The 24,929-nt window shown below is 38.4% G+C and overlaps 1 protein-coding gene across 1 annotated transcript in view; it reads left to right on the top strand.

The window, feature by feature from the left end:
* espn (espin) overlaps positions 1-24,929 on the top strand; it is a 93,230-nt gene that overhangs the window by 28,398 nt on the left and 39,903 nt on the right. Inside the window, exons 5-7 of the mRNA XM_067394013.1 lie at positions 8,882-9,013; positions 9,558-9,789; positions 12,090-12,361. Of these exons, the coding sequence (XP_067250114.1) occupies positions 8,882-9,013; positions 9,558-9,789; positions 12,090-12,361 (636 nt within the window). The remainder of the gene's footprint in view (positions 1-8,881; positions 9,014-9,557; positions 9,790-12,089; positions 12,362-24,929) is intronic.

A 24,929-nucleotide genomic window follows, 5' to 3' on the forward strand; every position in this document is an offset into this window, starting at 1 on the left:
CTATGCGATTCATTTCGCCCGGTGTCCTCCGGCGTCCAGGGGTGTCCACTTCACTTAGGTGTCGTTGGACATTGCACCTGTTCTCCGAGTGGAGATTGCTGTCCTCCTGGCGAGGGATACAATCGAGCCGGTCCCTCCAGCCGATTTGAAGTCAGGTTCAGCCCTACTTCATTGTACCCTAAAGGGCGGTGGGCTATGGCCAATCCTGGATCTGCACGTCTTGAACCGGTACCTTCAGGCTGCCGTTTAAGGTGCTCATGCAGAAGCGCATTTTCGAGTGCGTCCGTCCCGGGGTTTGGTTTGCAGCATTCGACCTGAAGGATGCATACTTTCATGTCTCGATTCTGCGCTCGGGTCGAGCATGTCAGTACAAACTCCTACCCTTCGGGCTGGCCCTGTCGCTCCACGCCTTACACGGTTGCGGAGGTGGCCATTGTTCCCCTCAAGGAACAGGGCGTTCGCATTCTCGACTGCCTCGACGACTGGTTGTTCCTGGCCAGCTCGCGAAGCAGTTGTGCGTACACAGGGAGATGGTTTAGCTCACCTCAGCCTGTTGGGTCTTTGGGTCAGCTGGGACAAGAGCAAACTCGCCCCCGGGCAGAGGATCTCTTTTCTCAGTCTCGAGCTAGACTCGGTCGCCTGGATTGTGCGCCTCTCTGAGGAGCGCGTCCAGTCGGTGTTGAACTGCCTGAGTTCACTCAAGCGCAGGATGGCGGCCCCACTGAAAGACTTCAGAGGCTCCTGGGGCATGTGGCATCTGCAGCCGCGTTTCGCCGCTCAGGTTGCTCCATATGAGGCCGCTTCAACACCGGCTCCGCGACTGGGTCCCGAGATGGCCATAGCAGCGCAGCACGCTCAGTGTCCTCGTGACACGGAGCTGCCGCCCTACCCTCATCCGGTGGTCGGACCCTTTGTTCCTGCGGGCGGGAGTACCCCTTGGACGCTGTGGTCCACACAGATGCCTCTACCACCAGATGGGGGGCCATGTACAACGGGCATGCGGTTCGGGTCTTGGACGGGGCCTCGGGGCCTGCATTGGCATATCAATTGCCTCGAGTTGCTAGCAGTATGTCTTGCACTGGGCCGCTTCAAGGAGCTGCTGTCAGACAAGCACGTACTGGTCCGCTCGGACAAGCACGGCGGCCGTTGCGTACATCAACCATCAGGCTGGTCTACGCTCCCGTCGCATATCGCAACTCGCCTGCCATCTCTTGCTATGGAGTCAGAAGCATCTGAGGTCGCTTCAGGCCACTCATGTCCCAGGTGTGCTTAACCGTGCAGCCTACGAGCTCTTACGGCAGCCTCCACTTGCGGGCAAGTGGCGGCTCCATCCCCAGGCGGTCCAGCTGATCTGGCACTACTTCGGCGAGGCCCAGGTAGTCCTGTTGCCTCCCCAGGAACTGCCCTCGGCCAGTGGTTTTCCCTGACCGGCGAGTCGCTCGGCACGGATACCCTGGCACTCAGCTGGCCCCGGGGCCTACGCAATATGCGTTTTCCCCCAGTGAGCCTTCTCGCACAGCTCCTGTGCTAGGTCAGGGAGGATGAGGAGCAGGTCTTGTTAGTGGCTCCATATTGGTCACTCGGACCCGGGTTTCGGACCTAATGCTCCTCACGACAGCCTCTCCTTGGCCGATTCCTCTGAGGAAGGACCTCCTGACTCAGAGATGGGGCTTCCTATGGCACCCGCGTCCCGACCTGTGGAACCTCCACGTGTGGTCCCTGGACGGGATGCGGAGGTTCTGGGTGATCTCCCGCAGGCGGTCGTAGACACCATCACTTCCGCTAGAGCTCCTTCACGAGGAGCCTTTATGCGTTGAAGTCGAACCTATTCGTTGAATGGTGCTCCTCTCGCAAGACGAGAGGACCCCCGATCATGCTCGGTCAGATCTGTGCTTTCCTTCCTGCAAGAGGGCTTGGAGCGAAGGCTGTCTCCCTCCACCCTCAAGGTGTATGTTGCCGCTTCGCTGCACATCTCCATGCAGTTGATGGCAAGCCCTGGGGAAACACGGTCTGATCATCAGGTTCCTGAGGGGGGCGAGGGGACTGATTCCTCCTTGCCCACCCTCCTTACCCTCTAGGGATCTCACCTTAGTTCTTAGCTAACTTCGGTGTCATCCCTTGAGCCTTTGCAATTAATCGAGTTAAAAGTACTGTCTCTTAGACCGTCCTCCTGGTTGTATTGGCCTCATGTTAAGAGGGTAGGGGACCTGCACGCATTTTCGGTCGACGAATCGTGCCTGGAATTTGGGCCTGGGGATTCTCACGTCTTCCTGAGACCCCGGCCTGGATATGTGCCCAAGGTTCCTACCACTCCCTTCAGAGATCAGGTAGTGAACCTGCAAGCGCTGCCTTCGGAGGAGGCAGACCCAGCCCTAGCTTCGCTCTTTCCAGTTCGCGCCCTGCGTGTTTACGTGGATAGAACTTGAAGCTTAGGACCTCAGATCAGCTCTTTGTCTGTTACGGAGACCAGCAGAAGGGAAAGGCTGTCTCCAAGCAGAGGATGGCCCACTGGTTAGTGGATGCCATCGCCCTGGCTTATGTTCCCAGGGCGTGCCTTGCCCGTTCGGGTTGAGAGCCCACTCCACCTGAGTGGCCTCTTCCTGGGCGCTGGCTCATGGCGCCTCGCTGACAGATTGTAGAGCTGTGGGCTGGGCGACACCCAACACGTTTGCTAGGGTTTTTAGCTTACGTGTAAGCTGGTTCTTCCCGTGTACTCGCTTCCACCAGCCGGTAGACGCGTTGAACCTGTGCTCGTGTCGGCTTGCAATGCCACTCCCGCCCCCTGGGCAGGATATGTGCATCTGTTGACTCCAGTCGTGTTCCCCGTTCGGTGAACCCTGTCGAGTTCCTCCACCTCCACCTTCGGCTCGGGCATTGCGGAGTGTCTGATGCCAGACCAACATCCATCTTCGATGTTGTCTGTTGGTTGGGTTCCATATGTTGCAATCCCTCTACGTGAGTGATTCCATATGTGTATTGTCCACGGTTACTCCCTACGGTGAGCCCGTGTCTTTCCCTTAGCAGAGCTTCTGCTTTCTCCTGTCAGATGAGTCTCCCCCTACTCAGGTGGAGCCATCCCAGGGACTCATATGCGTCTGCCCTGCGGGCCAGTCCATATGTTTTCCATGTAAATTCCTTCCCCTCTGGGTAGGTAGTGGTTCCGCAGCGTTCCTTACGGGTTCGCTTCCCCAGTGTAGTCTAGTTTACTTAGTGGGTATATCGGAACAGCAGTAGACTTCCCGGCGTAAGCTCGCCCCTTCTCCGTCCCCTTGGTGCGACGGGCGGCTAGAGCCTGCGCTGGGCACTGGAAGGGGTTTCGTAACTGTGGCGTTTTAGTTGGGATCCCAATTCGTCGGTCACTACTGACGTACGTCGAAAGTGACCGACTGAAAGGGAACGTCTCGGTTACGTATGTAACCCTCGTTCCCTGAAGGAGGGAACGGAGACGTACGTCCCGTCGCCACAGTTTCTGTACCCTCGCTGCAGTGCGGACACCGGTTGTCTCCTCAGCGAAAAACAGAGTGCGATTGCATCTGCCCCCCTTTTTATATCCACCTGTTAGGGGAGGTGCGCATTATGCAAATATCGCACGCCAATTCCATTGGCTTGTTTTAGTTCTCTCGAAGCTGATAGGGGCTCTCTAGCGATATCCCAATTCGTCGGTCACTACTGACGTACGTCTCCGTTCCCTCCTTCAGGGAACGAGGGTTACATACGTAACCGAGACGTTTTTTTAGTCTTAAGTGCAATCAATAAGTGCAACCATAATCAAAGCAATCTCTCAATATTCAAAGTGCAAATAGAGACCAAATTTTTCTTCAAGCATGACAGATAACACTTACAATAAGGTTTCATTGTAAGTGTTTCAACAATACTTCTACACTATTTTAGTTAATGTTAATTTCAACATTTACTAATACATTGTTAAAATCAAAAGTTGTATTTGTTAACATTACTTAATGCACTATTGTGAACTAACCATGAAGGACTATTTTTATGTTTAACTAACATTAACAAAGTTTAATAAATACTGTAGCAAAGATATTGCTCATTGTTGATGTTGGTTAAAGGGTTAGTTCACCCAAAAATGAATTGAATGAAATTATGTCATTAATGACTCACCCTCATGTCGTTCCACACCCGTAAGACCTCCGTTCATCTTCGGAACACAGTTTAAGATATTTTAGATTTAGTCCGAGAGCTTTCTGTCCCTCCATTGAAAATGTATGTACGGTAGACTGTCCATGTCCAGAAAGGTAATAAAAACATAATCAAAGTAGTCCATGTGACATCAGTGGGTTAGAAGTTAGAAGTTTTTGAAGCATCGAAAATACATTTTGGTCCAAAAATAACAAAAACTACGACTTTATTCAGCATTGTATTCTCTTCCGGAATCCTTTTCATTGAATTGATTCCATTGAATCCTTTCATCTGTCGGCGTTGGTAATGCACTTTTTTGCACTATTTTCAATGCTTCAAAAACTTCTAACTAACCCACTGATGTCACATGGACTACTTTGATGATGTTTTTATTACCTTTCTGGACATGGACAGTATACCGTACATACATTTTCAGTGAAGGGACAGAAAGCTCTCGGACTAAATCTAAAATATCTTAAACTGTATTCCGAAGATGAACGGAGGTCTTATGGGTTTGGAACGACATGAGGGTAAGTGATTAATAACATAATTTTCATTTTTGGGTGAACTAACCCTTTAATACATTAATGTTTATAAATGAGACCTTATTGTAAAGTTTTACCATTTTTATTTATACTCTTTTTATTTCTATAAACAATTTGTGGAAAGGAGTTCAGTTAGGAGGTCAAAAGTTGTAGAAGCTCATAAATCATGTACAGTAAGGTCTGAAGAGACTTGTATGAAATTATACAGGAGAGAAGCTAGTCAGTTGAGTTTGCGGCAAAACGTTTTACAGTGCTTGAATATTGTTGTCTTTTACTGCATATGATAATTCATACTCAGAAAGTAGAACTGAAATGACATTAATCACAAGATGATTAGTTTTTAACATTTCAAATGCACCTGCAGATTATTTTTCTAATCATCTTTGAGGATTTCTTAAAAATAGTGTGTAAAAATCTCGTCTCGTTCTCGTGTACTGTACACCCCTAGTACTGTTAAAGGGTTAGTTTACCCAAAAATGAAAATAATGCCATTTATTACTCACCCTCATGTAGTTCTACACCCATAAGACCTTTGTTCATCTTCGGAACACAAATTAAGATATTTTTGATGAAATCCGATGGCTCAGTCAGGCCTCTATTGAGAGCAAAGCCACCAAACCTCTCAAGATCCATAAAGGTACTAAAAAGATATTTAAAACAGTTCATTTGAGTTCAGTGGTTCTACCTTAATGTTATAAAGCAATGAGAATACTTTTTGTGTGACAAAAAAACAAAATAGCGACTTTTCAACAATATCTCGTGATGGCTGATTTCAAAACACTGCTTCTGAGCTTGTGAATTAATCATACCGTCTCTCTATTAATTGTGAAGCTGTGGGTTGTAAATAGTTCCTTCAAAAGTAGAAAAATATATGCTATAATAACTTTTGAGTTTCTAAGCTACTTTAGTGATGAATCACAGGACAGCGCTGACATCTAGTTTCTGCTTTCCTCTCTGTGCGTGCAATCTTCATGTTTTGTGCAGCTATTGCTTAAATGAGTGTTCGTTACACAATGCAGCTGCGCGAGCACGGTAGCTCGATATAATAATACACATCTGATCGTCTAAAATCGCTTCAATGTCTAAACTGGCAAACCTTAAAACACATACAACTGACAAAGTGTAGTGAAGACGCAAGTGAAAGAAATCTTGGGGCTCACTGCTCGCACCGTCTCTGTGTGTTGACTCAGCGTTTAACCTCCGTGTTGCTTCCATGCCGCTGACTGGACGGGGCAGAGTCACGTGACTACACCTGCGGTAGTATGTTTTTAAGGGGGAAGTAGGCTATTAACAGGATTAAAAAAAATGAAATAACCAACATGGGAACATTACGTCGGTTAGAGGTAGGGCTGGGTATTGGCACAATTTTCACGATTCGATTCAATTTCTATACACATGGTTGCGATTCGATTCCGATTTTGATATCGATTCGATATCGATTATTTTTGATGTAGTATATCAGATACAGTACATGGCAAATTTTCTAGAGGAAAAAAAAAATCTCAACTAATACTGTAAACTATGGGAGTCAGTAGGTACTACTTTACTATAATATTAAAGGTTAAATTAACTTATTTATATACAAACAATTAAATTACACTCAATGATGTTTTTTATAATAAATAAAGTTTAGAATTACATAATCATATTTATACTCCAATTCGTTTTTTTGAAATATAAACATTTAAATCATGGCTGTCATAACTGATTTATTCAAACATGCATTAAATATTGAAGAACATTAAAAATGATAATGAATATATATAACGGTGCATATATTTATCACAATGCTGCTCTCTAGAGTTAATTTTTCTAGCTGACTAACGAGTTTATGGTCACTGAATGTGGTTTTTCTGAGGTAAATGTGATGTTACGTGACATTGTTAACAAGCTGTTTTATTGACGTCTTTCCATGGTTGAAACAACATGATATGAATGTCGGTAAGTTGTACTGTTTCTTTTAACACACCTTCAGATGTTTATTCATGTTTATTTCACGCTGTAACTGGTATTAAAGCGGAGGAGAGGTTGTTCACATGCACTTCGTGCTGACGTTTCTCTTTAACTGAGGCACTACAGCGATCTGTCATGCCACATTAAACAGCACCAAAACGGTATTTATTTTTTGAATCTCATAATAAGATGGATGTCATTTGAAATCTGAGACTTTGCTCCATATCAAAAGTAACAAATCACAAAGATTATTGTGATTTCTTGATTATTGTGAACATGTTCTGTTCATTCATCAACTGAAAACAGACTAGACTAATTGATTCTTGGGATTTAAGGGAAGTCCATCAGGGCTTCACCCTGGCTCCTCCCCCATCTGCTCCACCATGGTGTTCCAGCTCCTCTGGTTCCCTGTACATTGCCAGCTACTCATCAACCTCCAAGACCCCCTCCACTCTACACAGCTGGACTGTTTGTGGTGCAAGGATGCACCTTTTGGGAGGATTTATTAGTGTGTTTGTTAGTTTTCATTTTGTGCTTGTATTTCTCTTTTCTATGTTTTTTGTGTCCTGTGTTTCCTTAGTTCCTGTGTGATTGCTTACCACACCAAGTGACAATTGTAGGAGACCTCCAAATCAAAATAAGGAACCTTTAAAATAGCAATTTATTATTATTAGAATGAATAAATTTTTAATACAGAATTAGAAAATAAATAGTAAGTGAAGGAAAATTGTATTTATGCCATAACTTTTATGATTATTGTGAAAGTGCTGTAAAGAAGGTTGCAGAAAGCACAGAACTTTCCACAGAAGCACAGCACCTTTATTCATTGTAACATTATCCGTCCGAGAGCAGCTGACAGAAAAAGGGAGGCACAGAAACAGTCAGAGAGTATTGTCTCTTGTTCTCCACCTGAGGGCTAAAACGCATGACAGCTGTCATTAACAAAGTACCCTTTTACTGCATTCATTAAAACCACTAATACTTTACTCAACTATCTTTCTCAAACTCTCATATGTCAACAGACAAATATTCACACCCTACAGGAAGAGCACACACTCTTTCAACTGCTGTTGTTTAGTCACAGATATGTGCACAATTTTGTGTAATAAGTTGTGTAATACTCCGAGCTGAGTATTGTATTGATAGAAGTATTGATATAGATAGTAGTACTGATAGCTGCAAACATTATCAAATCAGTTAAACATATTATATATTTAAGCAACATTTTCTCAAAACTGTATGTAATAGAGATATGTCCGATTATGAAAGGGTTTATTCACATTATTCACATTCACACATTCCTATCCTTAAAGGGATAGTTCACCAAAAAAATGAAAATTATTCCATGATGTACTCACCCTCAAGCCATCCTAGGTGTATCCTCTTCTTTCAGACGAACACAATCTGAGATATATTTAAAAAAAATATCCCTAGTCCTCCAAGGTTTATAATGGTTGTGAATGGCTGCCCAAATTATGAAGACAAAAAAATGTATCCATCCTTAAAAAAAATGAATCCATACAACTCCAGGGGGTTAATAAAGGCCTTCTGAAGCGAATCGATGCATTTGTATAAGACAAGTATCCTTATTTAAAACTTTATAAAGTAAAATAATGAGATTCTACACTAAGCCATTATGTTCAATGCAGTATGCCATTGTGTAGAGCGCCATGGCATTGTGTACTACGTCACGGAAGTTAACGCTTTTTGGACGCATGTCGAATGCGTATGGCTGTCACACCAGAAGCTTGTTATTTTACTTTATAAAGTTTTAAATAAGGATACTTGTCTTACACAAACACATTGATTCGCTTCAGAAGGCCTTTATTAACCCTTTGGAGTTGTGTGGATTAATGTTTTTATGGATGGATGGATGGATGGATGGATGGATGGATGGATGGATGGATGGATGGATGGATGGATGGATGGATGGATGGATGGATGGATGCATTTTTTTGTCAGAATTTGGGCTGCCATTCACAACCATTATAAACCTTGGAGGACTGAGGATATTTTTTTTTAAATATCTCAGATTGTGTTCGTCTGAAAGAAAATAGTCATACACACCTAGGATGGCTTGAGGGTGAGTAAATCATGGGATCATTTTCATTTTTGGGTGAACTATCCCTTAAGAATGAGCAATAGGAATAGTAATGCTTGCTTTATCAGAAAGCAGTAAATATATTTAATAAAGCAGCACAGATTATCTGGGTGTTAATGTAAATGTCTGTTTCTCTGTGTAGTGCTGTCAAATTCTGGTAGTAAATGGAGTGGATCTGGGAATACGGGACCAGGATGGATTCTCAGCAGCAGACCTAGCTGAATACAACGGGCATCAACAGTGTGCCAAGTACCTCCGCACTGTCGAAAACATGGTGAGATAGAGTATAACACACACAGTCTTAGACAAGGGTTTTACAACAAAAGAAATGTTACATTTTCATCAGATATGCTCACATATCTCTGTTCACATGCTCAGTACTACAAAATTTGCTAATAATTTTTTTACCTGGTAATTTGCTTTTGTTGATACATATTAAATTCTTATTGTGTGCAAAAGATTTTAGCCACATTTTACAGTACTTTTCCTTTTTATATGTGTAAAACTTTAATGAGGAACAACAACTAAGTGCAACTATAATTGTACATGTAGGCTATTCATTGTAATTAGGTTGTTGTAAGTGTGTACTGTAGATAATAGTGATTGCATGTCCCCAGTGTAGTGATGTGCTTTCTCGCCACCTCATCAGCTGCAATCTCATTTGCTACTGCCTGTAATTAGCTTTTGTGTGTCAAAAAGAATTCCTTGCCTTATGCACCCTCAAAGAGTTCATTAAAAAACACAGTCATCTTTACTCTCAACATGACAAATAAGTGTCACTAATCTATGCTTAACATAAACACTGGCTTTCATTTCAGAGTGTGGAACACCGAGTCTTGTCACGGGACCCTTCGGCAGATCTGGAGTATAAGCAACCTGACTCAGGCCTCTCCTCTCCCAACGCCACCATGCCCACCCCAGCTCCCCCTGTAGCCCACTTTGACATCTGCTCACCCTCCAGCTCGCTGTCCAATTACGACTCTGCAAACTCCAGCCAATCCAGTACTGGAGAGAAAAGGAGTGGCACACCTCCCTCACGAGTACCGACAGGTCAGAGAAACACACATTTATACATATCAGTAATTTTTTTAAAGGTGCCCTAGAACCCTTTTTCACAAGATGTAATATAAGTCTAAGGTGTCTACTGAATGTGTCTGTGAACTTTCAGCTCAAAATATCCCATAGATTTTGTATTATTTAAATTTTTAACTGCCTATTTTGGGGCATAATTAAAAATGCGCCGATTCTGTGCGTGTCCCCTTTAAATGCTCGCGCTCCCCGCCCCCAAGCTCGCAACTCTATAATACATTGCATAAACAAAGTTCACACAGCTAATATAACACTCAAAATGGATCTTTACAAAGTGTTCGTCATGCAGCATATCAGATCATGTGAGTATAGTATTTATTTGTATGTTTACATTTGATTCTGAATGAGTTTGATAGTAGCCTATGCTCAGGCTTAACGGGGCTAAAGCTAACATTACACACTGTTGGAGAGATTTATAAAGAATGAAGTTGTGTTTATGAATTATACAGACTGCAAGAGTTTAAAAATTAAAATAACGACATCTGTGGTCTCCGTGAATACAGTAAGAAACGATGGTAACTTTAACCACATTTAACAGTACATTAGCAACATGTTAACAAAACATTTAGAAAGACAATTTACAAAATCACTAAAAATATCATGATATCATGGATCATGAACAATTATTATCGATCCATCTGCCATTGAAGAGATTGCCATGTTGAGATTCGCCTGTTCTTCAGAGGTCTTTTGCACAAATCAAATTTACATAAGAAGGAGGAAACAATGGTGTTTGAGACTCACTGTCTGTCATTTCCATGTACAGAACTCTAATTATTTCACTATGCTGATGTAAATTCAATTCAGCCTAAATCAGCATTTTGGAATAGTTTCTGAAGAATCATGTGACACTGAACACTGGTGTGATGCTGAAAATTTAGCTTTGCCATCACAGGAGTAAATTACATTTTAAAATATATTCTATATTTCAAAATAAATTCAGTTTTTACTGTATTTTGGATCAAACAGGCTTGATAAGCATATCAAACCATACTTTGAACTTTTTGAACCGTTTATTTTTCATCATCAACTTGATACAAAATTTTCTTTTCACATCTCCTGCATTCCTGTGTGTTTTGAATAGAACTGCCCTCTCTAAAATGACAATACTCCATGTTCTCTGTGCATAAGTTTGCTCAATGCAGTGTAATTGAAGCATTATCTTAACAATGGTGGGAAAAGTTGAGCTCGCTGAAGCAGAACTCATTCAGAAACATGTTGCCATAGCATTGTCCAGGAAACCTGCTGTGAGCCTTCCCAGTAATGTCCTCTAGTGGACGCATTTAGAACATCTATATACAACAGTGGTATAGATTTTTATACTTTCACTAGCAGTTCGAAATTTAGACACTTGACTGAATTTATGTTTTTCATGATCTTAAAAAAAACCATTTTGATTTATTTAACATTTTTCACCACTACAACATTCTCATACTTACATTTTGTGCTTATGATTTTGATTACTTATGATGATTATTATCCTAAAATGCTGAAAAGTAGTAATAATAAAGAATGAGGAATGAGACTTTAGACTATTTCAGGTATAGTGAATATTAATAGGTTGATTCATGATTGGGCTAAGCACTGTGAATACCTTTCATAAATACAGAATGCATTTTGCTAGTCTTTAAAATAAGATGTGATGAGTTTTTCCAAGTGTGACACACTCCCATAACTAAAATAAATAAATAAAAAGTACATGTTTATTAAACAAAAACGGAACTATTTCTCAACCTAGTAGTCCATAGCTCTGTCTCTACGGGCGTAAGGAAAACAATTACAGTTACCATAGTTAGCCATTCACTTCTGTGGCTAAAATGAAATATCCTATAGTTTTGGCTATTTTTAAAAAGAAAGAAAGAAAGAAAGAAAGAAAGAAAGAAAGAAAGAAAGAAAGAAAGAAAGAAAGAAAGAAAGAAAGAAAGAAAGAAAGAAAGAAAGAAAGAAAGAAAGAAAGAAAGAGAAAGCGTAAAATGAATTTTAAAATGAAATGATAAATAAATAAATAAATGAAAAATAACACACCTGCCAACTGCAGTGAATACAAACAATTTAGTGATTACAAGATTATAAGAGACTATATTTATAAGAGATTTATCATGTAAAATATCACATTGAAATATAATTTTTATAAATATAATATGGTAATAATATTTGTTTTTTATTCATTTAACTACATTATATTTTATTTTTTGAATTTACTAATTTTTTTGATGTTTGACTAAATCAATGAATAATTAAAGAAACATGTTTTATTGCAGGAGGTGCAGATACGAACATTACAGACATGCAGACCTATATGGACATGCTGAATCCTGATGTAGCAGGAATCTCCCAGGATACAAAAGAACCTGCACACCTGCCGCCCCCTCCAACATTTCCCCCACCCCCACCTCCGTCCGATTCCTCCCATATACCACCTCCCCCACCTGCCTATCCCCCACCCAAACCACCTGAGGAGGAAGCGTCTGCCGAATATTTGAAGGTGAAGAAGAACCTTCGTAGAGTGGACAATGACGTTGTCAAAAAAGAGGTATTGTATGCTATACATGTTATACACCTTGTTTAATAATACAATGCAGAATTTGTAAACCAGTGAAAACAATTCAAGAAAATATGTTTTCATGGCATTAATTTTAAAATTATCAAAAAATATCTTTAAAAATTTGTATTTTTATTCATTTTATTAAATATAAGAATTCAATGTTGTATGCAAATATATACTATACTTTCTATAATGTACTTCAGAATGTCCTCCTCAGTTCCCCTAGAGTCATTCTCAAAATCTGTAACTAATGTTACAGGGATAAATTAAATCAAATTTGGATTTTGTGACATTAGATCATGTTTGTTAACTCTGAGGAAATCTATATGCAAGTGTACTTTTAAAGGTTGACAGAATGATCAACAAATACATATTTCAAATGTATATTTTTCCTCTTCTCAGACTTAGAAAAGCATTTGGCCCTTATAACTGAAAGGCTTGACTTAAGAATTTGATTTAAATCTGAAGTCCGTAAGTTTTGCCTCTTTGTTGTCATCTCTGTTTGAAACCTGCAATTGCAGATGGTTACGGAATTATCATTTTATGTGGGTTGTGCATCAGCACGGCTCCTCAGCGCAGATGAATCTAATGTTTTGAGGAGTGTAGGCTGTCAGTCACTGCACTGGTGTGGATACTCTACTTCGGATTATCAGTAACATGTCTGCCACTTTTGTTCTAAACAACTGAAAAAAAGAGTTCTACAATAAATCAAAAATGATTGATATAAATCAAAGTGATTGAATCTAACGATCGCAAAGTTAGCTCATCACGTCAAACCGTGCAAATTATTATTGTTATACTTTGTTCTCAAATTGTTAATGTTAACAACATCAACATTGCGTGACTATGTGTATTTAGTGTGTATTAGCGTTATCTAATTAGCATTATCTACCCAGTAAACCATTAAAAGTTCACACCACCGTTCTGTTACGGACTGCAGCTTTACCTTCATAGGCTAACCTCCAGAAACACAATATACGATCTGTTCTGTACGATCCATTTAAAAAAAAGATCATAGTTTATTTCATTTAGAGCTACATAAAAATGTATCCATTTAGAGTGCAGGGCACATGGCCTCTAGTGAGTCATCATCTACAGTATGTAGCTGTTGATCAAACAGATATGAAGCCATGAGGATTAAAGACCTGAATCATCATGTTTATTCATAGAACATAAAGGAGTCTTATTTGTACTAATGGACAGTATAGAATAAAATGAATTGCTGTACAATAATGGACAAGAGTGAGTAAAGCTATAATCTTGTATGCTTATATACAGGACTCATACATTTTATTGTTTCTCAGGCTCACAATCAGAACAGAACTGCAAATTAACATCTAGCACAACACAAAAGGCAGCCCAAATGAAATGGAGACTGATTTAAAATGCTTCCTGAATTCCAACTTCCTGAATTGATTCCAATAGAGTTTGACTAAGCCAAAGGCACACTACTTGCTATCACCAGTATGCTGTATCCGCAGACATACAGTATACTCACATAGGGTGAGATGTATTATATAGCAAATCCCAATTTCTTGTATCGTCGCAAAATGTAAACTATATTATTGCCCAGTTCTAATCTGCTAAGTGCAACAATAAGGCTTGAAAATATTAATATATTATAAACATTAAAGTTGTCATGAAATCAAAATTGACCCTATTTACTTTGTTAGCACATATTACTAGTCTTGTGTTAGTTAATACACAGGAAAAAATTGTATTTTGTGGTAATCAAAATCTGAAAAGTTACTTCCTGTCTGGAATTTACATTTACATTTATGCATTTGGCAGACGCTTTTATCCAAAGCAACTTACATTGCATTATACTATACATTTGTATCTGAGTATGTGCAATCCTTGGGATCGAACCCATGACCTTGGCATTGCTAGTGCCATGCTCTAACCACTGAGCTACAGGAAAGCTACGATGGAATGATGGAATGATGTCAGTTTGATTGCTGGGGTTGAAAATGCTTAAACCACTCCCCTCCAACCGTTGCTCTGCTATGAGCGAGTGATGGACAGGATGAGCGCTAAAGTAAAACCCTGCCCTCTATTCAATATTCCGTTTTGCTTGAAAATGCGTCAAAAGTTGTTTGCAACTTCCGGTTCACGGGGACTTTAACATCATGATGATCTTTAAAGCTACTTTTAAGTAATGTGATTTAAGTGTTATGCACATAAATTAGACTTGACCTAACTCCTCTAATAAGCATAAAAACAAAATACACAGCACACAATATTTTCAAGTTTCTACATTTCTCATGATTCCTCTGTCTTGAATGATTTTTTTGAGCTTATCAGAAATAAAATGGGTACAGAAATAAAATGGGTTGTGAAGACCTTTAAATGTTGTCTTTAAAATGGTAATGAGTTGACTAGGTATTCAGCACACTAGGTTGTAGAACAGAACTAAAGATGCCAGAATATTTTATGACATTTCAACCACTATTTTGTTGTTAATGACTTAACATCTTAAAAAGTTAAAATAAGTGCATTCAAGCAATATGATATAATTAAACAGCTCAGTTAATTACAAAGAACAGCTTGCAGAGTTAGTTGCATCCCATCTGAGTCCTGTGTAACTAAATATTCCGTAGAGATTTAGTCGTTCTGCTTATAGGCCCATAATAGCAAAGCATTCCCTTTGGATTGTACATCTAATTAACACGCACTTACTATCATCTTATCCTTTTTTAATTGGCATGGAATACATATGTAGGTGTAAGATAACACCTCAGTTAGCTTTGACAGTAAAGCAACACAATATGATCTAATTAATCGTCCATGAACTTAACCACAGTGGTTTGTCACAAATAGCACACAGAGGTGCACAGCGGCCATTAGAAAGCTGGATAATCAGACCAGCAGTGCATCTTCTGTTGTCTGGCCAACAAACTTCAATCTATGGGAAAAAAAGAGAAAAGCCCAGAGCAGGTGCACACGCACGATATGGACTCGCATACTCGTATAGAGAAAAACACAATGCTACTTTTGTGTTCCCGTTAATGAGGGCTTCCATTAGCCGAGCTGACCTCCCAAAAGCTCTATTGATGCATTGCATGACAGACTTGACATTAATTTAACTAATTAAACTGTCAGATATGCCAGCACATCCCAACACACACATTCTCAGATCATTAATGGGAATTCAACTGTTCTAATGGCATTTTTGGAGTATGAAGAGCAGATAATGCACTTGTTGTCTGGCATGTTTGCAAAGCATTTGTAGTAATAGCTCAGATCTTCCCATCAAACCTTGTTTTGATGATTACCATTGTACCTTATGGTGGACTAACTGATGAAAAAAGAACTTAACAGTTCACTTAGTATAAAATAAATATAAGTATTCAGATTCCCCACAAATTATCTGAACACTTAAAATGTCTGAATGTAATTTTCATTCATTTTCATTGGCTTGCTTCACATTTCAGTTTATTTTATGATGAATTTAGCTTTCCAAATTGAGGAATCTATACAGTGCAGGTAAAGTTGTGGCATCCAGTGTTGGGGGTAACACATTACAAATAACTCAAGATACATAATAATTTCATATAAGTAATGAAAGTTACTTTGTTTTCCCATTTATTGACTGACACCTCTCCTGTCCCCATATTGAGAGAAATCGGGAGTAAAGATGCAGAGGCATTGTGTGGGCTGTGTGAACATGATGGTTATTGTAGTTCTAGACTAAATGTGAGCATTACTCATCTCAATTGCACAAAAGCAGATTCAGTATAACTCAAAATGAATAAAACAGTGCACAAACCCACAATAATTAAATATGTTAACCCAAATATAATTTATGTATTTAATCTTACTTTATTACCCAATGTATTTGCTGCTGACCTTTGATGATCCAATTTAACCACACTAAGCAAAAATGACTTTAGATAAACATCACATTTGTGTTTTATTTATTTTTTATTGCAGGAGAAGAAAGTTTATTGCTCAAGTAAGAGTGTTCTTCTCTTACTTGAGCGATAAACTTTCTTCTCCTGTGTCCTATTCTTCTGCAATCCAGAATGGCAGCACAGCTGAAAGGTTTGTTTGAGCTGTGCCCTCTACTATACAGGCATGAGTTTGCATTTCCTTCATTCTGAGGCTTTTTCATTTCACATTTGGGGCCCTATGATACACCCAGTGCAATGCGGCGTGTGTTTTTTGCTAGTTTCAGCCCGACGCAGTTATCATTTTCACGTCCAGCAACACGTTGTTTAAATAGCAAATGCACTCATGCCCATCTGGTCTAAAAACGAGGTGTTTTCAGGTGCATTGTTGGCGCATTGCTATTTTGAGGCAAGTGAAAAGGACTGTGCCACTGACCAACTAAAACCTGGTCTAAAGTCAATGCCACAGTATTTATTTATTTATTTTTGTTATTTAAAGTGTGCGTTAGTAATATGTGCCTATATGTGCGTACACAACACACGTACACTCTGCTTGTTACACACACAGGGATGCGCAGCAGCACACAAACATTTTTAAATATTACAAATAAAAGGATTCCTCTTTGGAGAAGCGTTCAGTCTTTCCGCTTGCAAATTCCAACTTGTAAATAACGAATCCGCCATGGTGCAAGCACAACTGGCTTTTAAAGGGAATGGGAGATGAGACTCTGGTTGGTTTAATCCACATTCACCCAAAACACACCCATGACTCATTAAGAGACTATGTACAACCCTTTTCGACCATGCGCCTGGCGTGATGACCATTTTTTTCCGTCGTTAAACTAGCAAAAGTGGATTCAGACACGCCCCAAATGCACCTGTTCCTTGCGCTTCAGACCATAAGCTGAGATCATTAAAATAGGGCCCTCTGTGTGAAAGGCCTTAACATTTGCCAAAATAAAACTTTTCTTTTTATTTTTGTTATTAAAAAAAGTAACAGAAAGGTAACAATGCATTACTTTTCATAAAATGTAACTAAGTAACGCAAATATTGTAATCCATTACTTTTAAAAGTAACTTTCCCCAACACTGCAGTGGTATCCATTATTACTTTATCCACCAAGCGAAATGAAACCTTTAGCTAGCTAGACCCTGTCTGACTTCTGACCCCCAGAATGACCCTCTGCCTGACCTCTGTCACTCCTCTCAGACAGTATCTCTTCCACTGAGCCATAGAGCAGAGCCTCTAGAAAAATTATCCCTGTATGTTTATGTGGCAACCTTCATAACTTTAGAAAATCCTGCACTTTTTAGGAGACAGTCATTGCTAGGCATTCAGTAGTACAGATGCTGAAAATACAGTGTATCCCTCAAATTTCGATATATGTAAAAAAAAGGTGGTGTTTACAGTAATGCACTTACTGTACATCAGTCTATGCACAATAAATGTTAAAATCCCTACACATATATTTGAAAATATAATAATCTTAATAGAATTTGCAAATAGTTAATAAGAATCGCTTACTGATGTTGTCTGTCTATAGTTTAATCCAATAAAAAAATTTTCATGATGATTTAGACAGGTCAAATAATTTTTTTTTTATATGGAAGAATTAATATAAGTACTTAAAGAAAAGTAGAACTGTATTTTTGCCATTAAACCCTCTGAAATGCCTTGAAATTCTATTGTACTGCACTGTTAAAAAGAAATTGTTGAAAAGTTAAAAACATCAAGGCAACATGATTCGGATTTTTAAGTTATTTCAACAATATAATATAATAATATAATAATATAACATAATATAATATAATAATTATGTAATACAATGTAATATATAGGGCTGTTAATTTTTAATCGTTAATTTCGATTAATTAATCTGAGAAAAAATAACGCGTTAAAAAAATAACGCAGATTAATCCATTCCGTATTGACCTTTGAACCTGGAGCCGTTCTAGCCACCATTCGACTGTAAAATGAAGGAGGGAGACGACTGCTGCGTTGACAGACAGAATGAGCAGAGAGCTCCTCCCTCGTGTGCGTGACCTCTCGCTTTCTTCAAAGTAAGCACCGTCTTTGCACTCTCTCTACCTCACACATAATAATCTAAATCAACTGACACAATGCTAAAAGTTCGTAAGACCGAATCCATGTTTCACGAGGCGCATTCGGAGAATGTTTTTCCTGAATAACCGTTGGGTGTGAATAGTGCTCAAAAGAACGTCACCTCATCTTCTCTGACAGGCGCCCTGCACGTGCAGCTGACATAAATCACACTTTCAGAAAACAAAAAGAAAATCCTATCCAGTGGTGAAGTGTTTTCTGTGTTGACAAATCTTTTGCGATGTCCTAATAACAGTCGCGATTCACACGCAACGCGTCAACATCCGCTAATGTCCAATTCGTGACCTAATGACTCATTTGAACAGATTCATTTTAATGAATCATGACAACAACTGATCTGTACACACGGTCTATAATGAATCATTTACTCGAACAACTCTGAAATAAGAACATAAGTGTGCTTACCCCATTTAGCAAGAGTGGTTAGTAAAATTAGCCTTAATAATCCACAATATTTTCAGGTTATTTAAATGACAATGTGTAGTAAATTAGGCCTACCTATAAAATCAGTTAGTTTAGACTGGAGTGAGGTGAAACCAGAACAAAGCAAGTTGTTGTTAGCTAGGTGCATTCAATTGTATATGGTAGAAAATTATATTATTAGTTAATATAACTTCTAAATGCTACTTTTTAATACTTTTCAGGTTTAGCAAAAAAGCATCTTCTCTTACAAAGCTATAAAATCACTTGAGAGTGAGAGTGACGGGTACTTTATTGTCAGTATCGGGCTCGCAGATCACGTGGGTAGGGCACTTTTTACTGTTTGTGTGGATGACCATGTCTGTCACCACCGAAGACCATTTTTGACCCAGGAAAAACCCTGCATTGATTCATTTGAATTGAAATATTTAATACTTTCACAGCAAAAATTATGTATGTGATTAATTTAGATTAATTAATCACAGAGTATGTAATTAATTAGATTAAAATTTTTAATCGATTGACAGCCCTAGTAATATAATAATGATTATGGGATATAGTTTTTAAAGGTTGTACATATAAGTTAATACTTGACACTTGAGAATTCTGTCTAACATGGATTAACCGTAATTTACATTTCTTAAATATTTGTGACTCAGAAGGTCCCATAAACTGGAAAATATGTAGTTGCTTTTTTATAGTGTGTAAGTACATTATATAAATGATATTTCATGACCAAATCATGACTAATTTAGTACAAAATGAACTTCACAGAGCTAAAATGTGTTCTCCTTCTAATGAAAATAAATACTTTAAATAAGACATAAAGAAATGTTCTAGAATCTGTCATCTCAAATCATATGCAGTCTGCTTTTCCTTTTATGGTCAAATACTTAAGGCTATGAGCAGCTGTAATGCTGTTGGGTGTGGGTGATCGTGAGGCGGGATTTAGAGCTGCCAATCAAACACTTACTTAACTGATTACATGTACTTCCTTTTTAGGAGATGGAACCTTTCAGGTTTTAATTTATTTAAAAAAAAACACAAATAAGATTTCTTTATCTCAGTTGTTTCTTCTATAGACAGCAATGAGTGTATAGTATTCATATATGCAAAGAATAATAAAATACATACTGTTTATTTCCTCTTATTCTCATACAAATATTGATCATGGTTTGGAGGGGAAAACACTGGAAGAAATAATGCGTATTGAAGAAAAAAACATCCTCTTAATAGGATACCATGATAACACAAGTATGCATAGCAACCTGACACAGTTCTGGGTTGTGTTTAGTCTAGTTCAACTCACTTAAGGTTAGTTTGTTTATAAAGCTCTAATATATTTGAATACTGCACCATTCAGTAACCCAGGCCCATATTAGGCTATGATTCATTCAACTTACACTAGAATGTTATATAAGTTCACCTGAGTTCACTTTAAGGCTTATTTTTAATGCAAGATCGGCACTTTATTCAATATAATTCTTATACAGTTTAACAAAAGAGTCACATTATGTTCTATTTCTAATACACATTGTTGTGCTTCACTCTTATCACCCACTGCCACTTGTTATTTCCGTAAATCAACTACCTTTGAGAGAGATCTCCACTTTTATTTGTAATCAGATTCCCTTCGGTGGCCGGTGTGCATAATGCAGTCCTTCGACCGGTGAGAAAGTTGAGTCAGAACGGCCATGCTTAGCCACTGTGTCACAATGGTTTGCATAAGAGACCATGAGCACTGTGACCTGTGGTTGGTTAACAGGTGAGCAGTGAAGTCATCGCTCTGGGATGTGATTGTTGAAAGGGGCGGGGAAAGGCAAGCCGTGTGTCAGGTAGAATGACACACAGTAGAATGGAGATCCTGTGACACCTGTGCATCTACCGGCTCTCTGTTTAAACCGTCGCGTAAGGTGACAGCACTGTGGAAAGAAATAAGGGCAGTCGGAAAGGGTAAGACTGCAATTCAGTGTTATTTTGTTAATGGTAAATAATGATGGTGGCAAGAGTTAAAACTTTGTTGGTTTGGTTTACTTGTAAATACTTGTAAATCTCTTTGCCGCTGCAATGGGTGTTTTTGTCAGTTTTACAGGAATGTCTTCCAGACGTTGTTATTACTTATGTTTAGTTATTATACGATCATGTAGCCTTGGTTGGTTGTTTAGTTGGTTAGTAATCTGTGACAACCTGGAGAACCTTTCAAATGCATTGCATGCAGTATCAGATATATGCTCAACTGCATTGCATTCATTTTCTTCACTCAATTTAACTTTATCTAACCTTACTGCACACTCTTTACATCGGCCCCTGTGTGTTGCAAAACCCTGAAGAATAAGCACTGGTGACTGGTGATGAAAAATTCAGCAGGTTTTAAAAAGGCTCAGGTCCTTTCACATTGTATAGAGGTCAACTAGCCATTCAAGCAGCGATTTCCCTGAGGTATGATAATCAAACCATCTGCATTGGGCTGAGTCGAGTTACACTGGGAGTAACTCTGCAGGGAGGACAATGCTTTAGACAACAATGCAAATTGGATGCTGGAAGAACATGAATGAATAATACCATCCTCAGAGCCTGCGTGAGACTTAAAAACCCACAGATGACAGAATTCAAATTCATTGTCATCAATGTTTGTTTATTTGTTTTTCATTGTGTGGATATGCTTTCAGGCAGAGATCATGCTGAATTCCTGTTTTTTTTTTTCTGACCCAAAATAGATCATTATTATTATTATTATTATTATTATTATTATTATTATTTTATGAAAGGTACCATTAATGTTTTAAATGACAATATAACATCAAACAACTGAATAATATCTCACATTTGGTGCTTTACTTTGTGCCATTTTATTTGTTTTAGAATTCTATTGCATAAGTTTGATTACTATGCAAATTCAAGGACTTTGCATAAGGGAAATCTTAAGAGAAAACAAAGCATTACCTTTTTTGTGTTGGAAATTTCTAGAAACTCTTGAAACCACTTCCCAGATTGCTCTAATGTAATTTCTGTTCTCCTTGTGATGTTAAGCCTTTACTAAAAGCAGGTGATAAAACTGATTTTAGTTCAGTGATGAAGATTCGCTATCATACACAAGTGAGTGACAGGTGCAGGTGAAGTGAAACCGTTCAGTGCATTGATACTGAAACAGCATACAAGAGGTCAGACAGTCTCTCTTTTAGCCTGCTGTGTTGTTTATCTTGTGCTAAGATGGTGAGGCTTAGAAATCCATGTTAAAGTTCAGCTTTTGCACCATGAAAAGTCTTTTTGTTTTCAGGTAAATCAGCTGGAGTCACATGAGGCTTTGCCACATTAATTCAAGAGGAATTATTAAGAGTTTATGTGGCTTATGTGTGTCAGGTTTTTCTAATGTGGAGCAACTTTAGTATGGGATGAAAATTCAATTAATGGTATGTTTCAGATTTCTTAGATTGTGTAAAAACAAAAGGTCTATCATTGGTCTGTGGCATTTTCAAACAGTTCTATCAACAGTGGGAAGGAGAATTGTCAAAAATGTTGTCAGACAAATTATATAAGAAATTTCACACTGATACTAAAGCCTGTCACCTTTTTATGGTGTGTGTGGGGGTGGTAAGACAGTATTCAAATATGTAAGCTGACATGTCATTATAAAAAGTGACAGCAGCTTCTGCAGTGTGACATGCTATAGTTAATGCTATACTTATTCTACTTCTAAAACTAATTTAAACAATATTGTTTATTTTACATGGAGTTTTTGTAAGCACATAATATTTGAGATACAATTTTAAAATGTACAATGTATAATATTACAAAAATTAAGTGTTACAAAAAAATGTAATATAGGTGGAAATAATAATATAGGTGGAGAATTGTACCTGTTAATGTTCTGTTGTGTCAGGATTTACTGTTGTTTCTGTAATGTTGAAGTTTTATGGGTTACCAATGTGATGTGGTTAGGTCTAGAATGGGTCAAAGAATAATGTGATTATATTAATGCTGCATGATGCTTTATTTAAAACACAATAATTGTTCACAAACCAATACAGTGATAATCTGCTAGTTATGTTAGCACATGTATGTGCACCACTGATAGGTAACAACTGCAAAAGATTTATGCTGAATTGATATTTTTAATTTTAATGATTTTACTTGGTTCAGTTAAGGTTTAGTCATGCTAAGTCTTTGAGTAGAGTTTATAGTGTAATTTAATTATAAAAATACTTTTTTTAAAGGTGCCGTAGAACGTGTTTTCAAAAGATGTAATATAAGTCTAAGGTGTCCCCTGAATGTGTCTGTGAAGTTTCAGCTCAAAATACCCCATAGATTTGTTTTAATTCATTTTTATAACTGCCTACTTTGGGGCATCATTAAATATGTGCCATCATTAATGTGCCGATTCAGGCTGCGGCCTCTTTAAATTCTTGTGCTCCCCACCCCCGGAGCTCATGCTTGCCTTAAACAGCATAAACAAAGTTCATACAGCTAATATAACCCTCAAAATGGATCTTTACAATGTGTTCATCATGTAGCATGTCTAATCGCGTAAGTACAGTGTTTATTTGGATTTTTACATTTGATTCTGATTGAGTTTGATAGTATGCTCCGTGGCTAAAGCTAACATTACACACTGTTGGAGAGATTTATAAAGAATGAAGTTGTGTTTATGAATTATACAGACTGCAAGTGTTTAAAAAATGAAAATAACAACAGTCTTGTCTCCGTGAATACAGTAAGAAACAATGGTAACTTTAACCACATTTAACAGTACATTAGCAACATGCTAACGAAACATTTAGAAAGACAATTTACAAATATCACTAAAAATATCATGATATCATGGATTATGTCAGTTATTATTGCTCCATCTGCCATTTTTCGCTATTGTCCTTGCTTGCTTACCTAGTCTGATGATTAAGCTGTGCACATTCAGACGTCCTGCCCTTGTCTAATGCCTTGAACATGAGCTGGCATATGCAAATATTGGGGGCGTACATGTTAATGATCCTGAATGTTACATAACAGTCGTGTTATGTTGAGATTTGCCTGTTCTTCGGAGGTCTTTTAAACAAATGAGATTTATATAAGATGGAGGAAACAATGGTGTTTGAGACTCACTGTATGTCATTTCCATGTACTGAACTCTTGTTATTTAGCTATGCCAAGGTAAATTCAATTTTTAATTCCAGGGCACCTTTAATGGACTCTTGAAATAGGTTCATAATACTGCTTTTTAACCTAAATAGTTTAAAACAACAGTTTCCTAATTTGAGTACCTTAATGGGTTATTTCACCCAAAAATGATTGATTCTGTCATCATTTACTCACCCTCATGTACCCACCCATAAGACTTTCATTCATCTTCAAAACACAAATGAATATATTTTAATGAAATCTGAGAAATTTCTATCCCTCTGTTGACAATCCACGCAACTACCACTTTGACACTTCAAAAAGTTCCTAAAGAGAACTAATCCATATGAATCAAGCAGTTTAGTCCAAATTTACTGAAAAGACACAATTGCTTTATATGATGAACAGATTGAATTTAGGCTTTTATTCATATATAAATATTCATCAGTGCACACATCAGATATGGTGAACGGAAGCTCAAGCATGTTTGCTTGACGTGCAAGAACCAATCCATTCTCATGTGTTATGCAGCATGTTTGAGCTTCCGTAAGAACCAGTGAGGTTTGTTCTAATGCACCAAGCAAGTACGGTTGAGCTTCTGTTTATGTTCGCTGATCATCAATGTTTAGATTTGAATAAGAACCTAAATTCCATCTGTTCATCATATAAAGCGATCAGGTCTCTTTAGAAAATTTGGACTAAATCACTCAATTCATATGGATTAGTTTTACGATTTCTTTATGAAATTTTGAAGCAACAAATTGGTAGTTGCGTGGACTGTCAGTGGAGGGACAGAAATCTCTCAAATTACATTTAAAATATCTTCATTTGTGTTTGGAAGATGCTGAGTTTGGAACAATATGAGGTGAGGTGAGGTGAGGGTGATCACAATTTTTTCATTTTTGGGGGAACTAACCCTTTAAAACTGGCATAAGTTGTGATAGTCTCTTCTTCCCAATTCTTCCTATTCTTGTGTTATTGGATCATTGTTGGTTGCAATGATTTCATGGAA

This window comes from Chanodichthys erythropterus, chromosome 9 (assembly GCF_024489055.1).
Source record: "Chanodichthys erythropterus isolate Z2021 chromosome 9, ASM2448905v1, whole genome shotgun sequence".
NCBI classification, from domain to species: Eukaryota; Metazoa; Chordata; class Actinopteri; order Cypriniformes; family Xenocyprididae; genus Chanodichthys; species Chanodichthys erythropterus.